Source organism: Electrophorus electricus, chromosome 6, assembly GCF_013358815.1.
Source record: "Electrophorus electricus isolate fEleEle1 chromosome 6, fEleEle1.pri, whole genome shotgun sequence".
NCBI lineage: Eukaryota > Metazoa > Chordata > Actinopteri > Gymnotiformes > Gymnotidae > Electrophorus > Electrophorus electricus.
The window spans coordinates 538412-547495 of NC_049540.1; the positions used below are offsets into that span (position 1 = coordinate 538412).

General features: G+C 45.2%; 1 protein-coding gene across 3 annotated transcripts; it reads left to right on the plus strand.

Annotated features, from left to right (window-relative positions):
* The first annotated feature begins 2419 nt into the window (after positions 1–2419).
* On the plus strand, positions 2420–9055 carry cnga2b (cyclic nucleotide gated channel subunit alpha 2b). 3 transcript variants are annotated; one of them, XM_035527472.1, is made up of 8 exons: positions 2420–2601; positions 4555–4659; positions 4939–5031; positions 5511–5609; positions 6167–6343; positions 6442–6549; positions 6774–6880; positions 7419–9055. In XM_035527472.1, exons 2-8 carry the CDS (start codon positions 4556–4558, stop codon positions 8819–8821), a joined length of 2091 nt encoding a protein of 696 aa, XP_035383365.1. In that variant the 5' UTR covers positions 2420–2601; position 4555; the 3' UTR covers positions 8822–9055. The 3 variants fall into 3 exon arrangements, with proteins under 3 accessions (XP_035383365.1, XP_035383363.1, XP_035383364.1); XM_035527470.1 differs by lacking the exon at positions 2420–2601 and having other exon boundaries at positions 3777–4659; XM_035527471.1 differs by lacking the exon at positions 2420–2601 and having other exon boundaries at positions 3777–4581; positions 4954–5031.
* Positions 9056–9084: the final 29 nt, after the last annotated feature.

The following is a 9084-nucleotide window of genomic DNA, read 5'->3' on the forward strand; positions in this document are numbered from 1 at the left end:
TCTCTTAACTTCTGATTGGTCCAGTGGATTCAGAATGAGTTCAGCAGAAGACTATGATTGGTCTTCTGGGGTTAAAATGAGTAGAGTGAAGAGTTGTGATTGGACTGTTGCGTTCAGAATCAGCATTATGATTCGTCCTTTGGGTTTATTGTGATGAAAGCCTGTAAAAAAACAAAACAGAAAAGCCTTTTCACACAGGACCGTTCAGTCACACTTCACAAATCTTGTACATTTACCAAACAGAAAAGGCTGGAATTCCAAAAAATGTCCAGTTAACAGATAATGGATGACAGATAATAGTGTGATAAATCAGACACCTGCTCCATTAGCATGTCGCTGCTGGCAGTCAGTGCCTGTTACATGCAGAGAGGTAGACTGACGTGAGATCGTGGTGCCAACACAGTGGCTGCTGGAGCAACTGCAACCCCTGTACAGGTCAGCAGGGGGCGCCAACACCTGTGAGGAACACCTGTGGAGAGAAGAGGGCGGAGTCAACAAATGTTCGCGGTTACGGAAAACGTACTGATGTAATGGCCATTAACACACTGGAGTATAGCAAGACTGATTTTTTGTATTCTGAAGAGACACCTGCCACAAAAGTTAAATCTTTTTTCTTCTGAAGCTGCAAATTTTATAGTGTCTTTTACTCTGAATTCAAATCTGTTTTTAGAATCATCACATGGTTTTTAAGGGCAATTAAATTTGACCTTATGTATACATTTCTTCTTCATGAACAAGGATCTTAGTACACAAGTGCATCCCTGCTCAGTGTCCAGCAGTTATCTGCTAACTCAGAGTAGACCCACTATTCTTGGTGCTGCTTGTCCACACTGTACATCTATGGAATTTATCTGTTGCTTTTATCCAAAGTGACTTAGAATTATGAGAGCTTGCGTAATTGAGGGTTAAGGGTCTTGCTCAGGTGTCCAACAGTGGCAACTTGGCAGTGGTGGGACTTAAACCAGCAACCTTCTGATTACAAGTCAAGTACATCAACCACTGAACTACCACTACACGTAATGACACGTGTACATTGGAGTAAACAATGGAAATATTTCAGTGTGCAAAAATACATCTTAAATGAGGTTGGGCTTTTATTGCAAGTAAGGAAAGTCACTGAAAGTGTTTTCTGAATGAGATGGTATCTGCACACATAAACACAATGCAGAAATTAGATATTCAATGTTCAATGATATTCAATGATGATGATTTTTTTTAACCTCTTAATCTCTTTTAAGAAAGAAGATAAATGTCACTCAGAAGAGTTTACATATGGAGCAAATACATGTGAGCTATGTTAGTTAATCACAGATGGAAAAAAGTCCCAGTGCAAAGCTATGGTTTATGCTGGAGTTTAGGCTGGGGTTTAAGATGGGGTTTAGGCTGAGGATTAGGTTTAGGCTGGGCATTCACACACTGTGTCTCACAGTGCCCCCCTCTCTCTCTCTCTCTCTCTCCTGTCTCTCATTTTTAAATTCAAATTGCTTTTTTGGCATTAATTGTAATAAATGACTGTTGCCAAAGTGATTAAAATCATTATTAACATTAGAAGTGATAAAACTGCGGAGGAAGACAACAAAATAAATAAATAATTATATATATATATAGCCAATAAAGTGTCAAATACACATCTACTGTAGACCTGCAAGTGTGTGGTGACAGACACAGTTAAAGAAATACATGCACAGGGATGGATTAAGATCAAGTTTGATTGGTTTCTTGTGTGGCAATTATCAAGTTCGTAAGTGATCACTTTACACGTTAGTGATCCCCAAGGAAACTGCAGCAATTTAATTTCTGCTAAACACAAACATGTGTGTGTTTATATATATAAATATATATACATATATAATGTTATATATTTCTATATTATATAGACTAAATTATATATGGCCTACATGAGATTGATTTAAGATACAGTTTGATCTGAGTGTGGCAGTTATTTTACCACATTCTGCAGTTTCTCCTAAACATGAACACGTGTGTGTTTCCCATCATGTCCTCTTCAAAAGATGGAGTGTACATTGTTACTGAGTGTGTGAAGTCCGTGTGAGGTGTGTGTGTTTGGTACACAAGCAGATAAAGTTCTGCTCTGCCTCTGTGTCTCCTGAGCTGCTGACTGTGTGTCTCTTCTCTGGACGTCCAGGGTTTCTGAAGATGGCCTTTTTCTGACTCCAGGTTATGGACACTAAGTCTGGACACTGTTAAGCAGGGTCTTTCTCAGGGACTTTTAATTTTAATCAGATAATCTCTCTCTCTCTCCCTCCCTCCCTCCCTCTCTCCCTCCCTCTCTCCCTCCCTCTCTCTCTACCTCTTTCTCTCTCTCTCTCTCTCTCCCTCCCTCCCTCTCTCTCCACCTCTTTCTCTCACTCCTATCTTTCTTTCCATCCACAGTGGTCTGTGAGATCTAAGCAATGACATCACTGAGCAGGCTGGCAGTGTGTTTGGATCTTACTGACACACCATATATATGTGCAGTTGTTCTTGTGTAAACATTTTTGGATGAAACAGAATGGGTGTGAGTATTGTACTGAGTAATGTGTGTTTTTGTCTAATACTACAGCATTTCCTGTCATCCTGAACAAGACAGATCAGCCACAGGTAAGTGAACACACACAGATTTGACAAAAAGATTGTGTTGTTTTTGTGAGCTCAGGATTATACTACTATATCCACTGATATACTGTTTAAAAGCCTTTTTCCATCACGTTTAAACATTAGTTAATGTTTTTGTTTTAGGTGTATGTAAAAAATGTATGCATGTCAAAAACGTTTCAGTAATGAATTCTGAGTAGAGTAGTTTGTATGTGGTTAACAGGAGCACTCGTGTGTGTGTGTGTGTGTGTGTGTGTGTGTGTGTGTGTGTGTGTGTGTAAGAGAGATGGTTGTCTGTAGTGACAGATTCTCCTGAGATCACATACTCTGTGTGTGTGTGTGGAGAAGTGTCTTGTGGGACGTTTCTCTGTGCAGTGCGGAGTGTCTGGGGTTCCGTTAATGATAGGGCCAGTTAGCAAAACAATGTTCAACACTTGTCTAAACACTGCAACATCCATCCATCCATCCATCCATCATGAATTCTTCCCTTCATGCTTCCTTGCTTTCCAAATCAGATTGGCTGTTGAATGAGAATGTAAGTTTATTTCTGCAGCTACAGACGCACGTTAGTTGCTGCTGCCATACACTGATGTATCTGTCCTTGTGCAACAAATGTTTACGTGCATGACATGATGTGTGTGACAGTAGCCCGTCACCAAACGCACTTACAATGATGCCTAAGAGATTCTTTAGGCTAGGACACACCAACCATCAGCTGTTCATGCACTTACCATGAGCTTCCAAAGATTTTATTTATTCATAGTTATTGCAACAGATAAACCAATGCCATGAGCATTGTTTTCTATCATATGAGAAATACAAGCAATACAAGTAATAAAATAAAATAAATGCATTTACATAAAATGCATATTCATACATTGGATTTTTTTCCCACATTCACAACCAACTTGCACCACACCTGTTAACACTCCACCCGCACCACAAACCTGTTAACACTCCACCCGCACCACACACCTGTGAACACTCCACCCGCACCACACACCTGTGAACACTCCACCTGCAAACACCACCCTTGTGCACTATTCAGTGGTAGCAGTGGTGTCTGAGTTGTTTTTGTAAGTCGCTCTGGATAAGAGCATCTGTTAGATGCCGTAAATGTAAATGTGAAGGTACTGGACTGGACTGAGTGGTTATGGTACTGGACTAGTAATCAGAAGGTTGCTACAACTGCCAAGTTGCCACTGTTGCTGTGTGTGTGTGTGTGTGAGTGTGTGTGTGTCTGTCTTATGACAGGGATGATGACACCTCCTCTGATCTGTTCTATCTGTGTGTGTGTGTGTGTGTGTGTGTGTGTGTGTGTGTGATGACAGGGATGATGACACCTCCTCTGATCTGTTCTATCTGTGTGTGTGTGTGTGTGTGTGTGTGTGTGTGTGTGTGTGTGTGTGTGTGTGTGTGTGTGTGTGTGATGACAGGGATGATGACACCTCCTCTGATCTGTTCTATCTGTGTGTGTGTGTGTGTGTGTGTGTGTGTGTGTGTGTGTGTGTGTGTGTGTGTGTGTGTGATGACAGGGATGATGACACCTCCTCTGATCTGTTCTATCTGTGTGTGTGTGTGTGTGTGTGTGTGTGTGTGTGTGTGTGATGACAGGGATGATGACACCTCCTCTGATCTGTTCTATCTGTGTGTGTGTGATGACAGGGATGATGACACCTCCTCTGATCTGTTCTATCTGTGTGTGTGTGTGTGTGTGTGTGTGTGTGATGACAGGGATGATGACACCTCCTCTGATCTGTTCTATCTGTGTGTGTGTGTGTGTGTGTGTGTGATGGCAGGGATGATGACACCTCCTCTGATCTGTTCTATCTGTGTGTGTGTGTGTGTGTGTGTGTGTGTGATGACAGGGATGATGACACCTCCTCTGATCTGTTCTATCTGTGTGTGTGTGTGTGTGTGTGTGTGTGTGTGTGTGTGTGTGTGTGTGTGTGTGTGTAGTATGACAGTACAGGCTGCAGTACAGAGGTCTCTGTCCTCCCATCGTCTGTCTGTCAGGAGCACACTGGATGAGGAGTTGGACAGGGCAGAGATCACCCTGAGCAGGTGTGTGTGTGTGTGTGTGTGTGTGTGTGTGTGTGTGTGTGAGAGAGAGAGAGAGAGAGTGTGTGTGTGTGTGTGATGACAGGGATGATGACACCTCCTCTGATCTGTTCTATCTGTGTGTGTGTGTGTGTGTGTGTGTGATGACAGGGATGATGACACCTCCTCTGATCTGTTCTATGTGTGTGTGTGTGTGTGTGTGTGTGTGATGACAGGGATGATGACACCTCCTCTGATCTGTTCTATCTGTGTGTGTGTGTGTGTGTGTGTGTGTGTGTGTAGTATGACAGTACAGAGGTCTCTGTCCTCCCATCGTCTGTCTGTCAGGAGCACACTGGATGAGGAGTTGGACAGGGCAGAGATCACCCTGAGCAGGTGTGTGTGTGTGTGTGTGTGTGTGTGTGTGTGTGTGTGTGTGTGTGTGTGTGTGAGAGAGAGAGAGTGTGTGTGTGCGTGTGTGTGTGTGTGTGTGTGTGTGTGTGTGTGTGTGATGACAGGGATGATGACACCTCCTCTGATCTGTTCTATCTGTGTGTGTGTGTGTGTGTGTGTGTGTGTGTGTGTGTGTGTGTGTGTGTGTGTGTGTGTGAGTGTGATGACAGGGATGATGACACCTCCTCTGATCTGTGTGTGTGTGTGTGTGTGTGTGTGAGTGAGTGTGATGACAGGGATGATGACACCTCCTCTGATCTGTTCTATCTCTGTGTGTGTGTGTGTGTGTGAGTGTGATGACAGGGATGATGACACCTCCTCTGATCTGTTCTATCTGTGTGTGTGTGTGTGTGTGTGTGTGTGATGACAGGGATGATGACACCTCCTCTGATCTGTGTGTGTGTGTGTGTGTGTGATGACAGGGATGATGACACCTCCTCTGAGTTGCAGCGTGTTGCTGCTCTTGAGCTTCCAGATACTGTGTCCCACAACTCCTTCAGAGGCAGGGGAGCATTGTCCCGGTACCCCCCACCACACACACAAATCCCATTCACATCCTTACTCTGGACCTTGCATGTGGTGGGCCCATATATTGCTTCTTCAGGTTTAGCCTGACTGAGTTATGCCTCCCCCAGACCTGGATCCTGGGGTAGGTCCGGGTAACTCTCTCCTGGGCAGGGTACCAGGTACTCCTGGGGTAGGTCCGGGTAACTCTCTCCTGGGCAGGGTACCAGGTACTCCTGGGGTAGGTCCGGGTAACTCTCTCCTGGGCAGGGTACCAGGTACTCCTGGGGTAGGTCCGGGTAACTCTCTCCTGGCCAGGGTACGAGGTACTCCTGGGGTAGGTCCGGGTAACTCTCTCCTGGGCAGGGTACCAGGTACTCCTGGGGTAGGTCCGGGTAACTCTCTCCTGGGCAGGGTACCAGGTACTCCTGGGGTAGGTCCGGGTAACTCTCTCCTGGGCAGGGTACCAGGTACTCCTGGGGTAGGTCCGGGTAACTCTCTCCTGGGCAGGGTACCAGGTACTCCTGGGGTAGGTCCAGGTAACACACTTTCTGTCTGTCTGTCTGTCTCCCAGGTTGGTCACTCTCGTGGTCACTCTGAGGGAATGGGCCCACCGGAGCCTCGTAGATGAGGAGCAGCGTCCCGATTCCTTCCTACAGCGTTTCCGTGGGCCTGAGTTCAACATTCCTCCCACTCAGGAGACAGACAACCAACCAGATACCAGCAAAGCCAACTTAAAGGAAACCTTCAAGTATAGCACACATCATGCCTTAAGATACAAATACACACACACTCACAGAAATGCTCAAACACATGTGAAATGATGTGTGTGTGTGTGTGTGTGTGTAGGGAGAAGTGGGAGGGGCTTATCATTTCCCAGTCTGATGATGTGTATTATTACTGGTTGTTCTTCATTGCTATGGCTGTGCTCTATAACTGGGTCCTGCTGGTTGCCAGGTAACCAATGTATACAATTAACCTACAAAAACAACAGGTAACAGTTATATAAAATTAACTAGTATATAATTAATATATCCTAATTATATAAATTCATCAGTACATTTACATAAATAAACTGTATTATAATGCATGTCTCATAAAATAAGTTTTTCTTAAACCGTAGCAGATCCTTTCCTCTCTCCCTCCTACTCTACTGCACTGTTCTCTCTGTGTCTCTCTAGAGCATGTTTCGATGAGCTACAAACTGACAACTTTGTACTTTGGCTGATACTGGATTATATGTGTGACCTCATTTACATATTAGACAGCTGTGTCAGACTGAGAACGGGTATATGGAAATGCACGCAGACACACACACACACGCACACTAACACAAACACACACGCACACACACTAACACAAACGCACACACACACACACTAACACAAACACACACGCAGACACGCACACACACACGCAGACACGCACACACACACACTAACACAAACACACACATACAAACTTATACACAAAAATACACATATACACAAGCACACATAAATACAATCAAACACACTCCTTCCTATAGATTTTTTAAGTAATGACCAGTATTTGCTACAAAGTCACAGTAATGTATTATGAACTGTATGTGGATATGCAACAATAAAATAATCTAGATGATGAAGACTGTTAAACATGATATTCTGTGACTCTGTCCATTCCCTGAGTATGAGAAAAATGCTATACAAATTAAACTTCTTCTTCTTATTATTATTATTATTATTTCATGCCTTATTATAGAAATTTCTTCAAAGTATGTGGACAACTATATAGTGCTGGGAAAATAATGAAGGAAAAATCCTGAGAGCCATGTCCTTCCTCTGCAGGATTCCTGGAACAAGGACTGCTAGTGAAGGACTTGGTCAAACTCCGAGATAACTACATTCGAACCTTCCAGTTCAAACTGGACATTGTGTCCATCGTGCCCACGGACCTGGTCTACACGGTGACGGGGGTGAACACTCCTCAGCTCCGCTTCAACCGCCTTCTTCGCTTCTCACGCATGTTCGAGTTCTTCGACCGCACGGAGACACGCACCAACTACCCCAACGTCTTCCGCATCTGCAACCTGGTTGTGTACATCCTGGTCATCATCCACTGGAATGCTTGCACCTACTATGCCATCTCCAAGTCGCTTGGACTCGGATCAGATCAGTGGGTGTATCCCAACGTTACTGAGACCGAGTTTGGCTTACTGACGCACTGCTACGTGTACTGTTTCTACTGGTCCACGCTGACACTAACCACTATTGGAGAAATGCCACCTCCTGTGAGGGATGAGGAGTTTGTCTTTGTTGTTTTTGACTTCCTGATCGGTGTGCTGATCTTTGCCACCATTGTTGGTAATGTGGGCTCGATGATCTCCAACATGAACGCCACCCGTGCGGAGTTCCAGGCTCGTATTGATGCTGTTAAACACTACATGCACTTTCGCAAGGTGAGTCGAAACCTTGAGACGCGCGTTATCAAGTGGTTCGACTACCTCTGGACCAATGAGAAAGCTGTGGACGAACAGGAGGTACTGAAGAACCTTCCAGATAAGCTGCGTGCAGAAATCGCTATCAACGTCCATCTGAACACCCTGAAGAAAGTTCGCATCTTTCAGGACTGCGAAGCCGGTCTGCTGGTAGAGCTGGTTCTGAAACTGCGCCCCCAGGTGTACAGCCCTGGTGACTACATCTGCAAGAAGGGTGACATTGGGAAGGAGATGTACATCATTAAGGAAGGGATACTGGCAGTGGTGGCAGATGATGGTGTGACCCAGTTTGCCCTGCTGACCGCTGGCAGCTGCTTTGGTGAAATCAGCATTCTGAACATCCAGGGCAGCAAGATGGGCAACCGCCGCACGGCTAACATTCGTAGCATCGGGTACTCTGACCTCTTCTGCCTCTCCAAAGACGACCTCATGGTAGCCGTGACGGAGTACCCCGACGCTCAGAAGGTTCTGGAAGACCGCGGGAGGGAGATTCTGAAGAAGCAGGGTCTCCTGGACGAAAGTGCAGCGGCAGGGGGCCTGGGTGTCATGGATATGGAGGAGAAGGTGGCGCGGTTGGACACGTCTTTGGACCTCCTACAGACGCGATTCTCACGGTTGCTAGGGGAGTTCACGACAACACAGCGCCGGTTGAAGCAGCGAATCACGGCGCTGGAGAGGCAACTGTGTCACACAGGGTTAGGACTGCTGTCTGACACAGACGGAGATGCTGACATGCACATACACACAGGCTGACACACACACACACACACACACAAAGGGGAATTGGCTGAAAACAGAACCAATATATACATACAAACACATACACACACACACACACACCTCAAAAAGCAAGGTGTCACATAACCCAATAATTCATAAAAACGTGTGTAGATTCATAATAAAGCATTCTCAAAGCATACAGTGCCTGTTTTCTCTTGAGCTCATTTGAAAGGTAAACACTGCGGTGTCCACAGCTGTGTTGACGCAGCCGCCATATTCTGTCCGCCCTCGGAAAT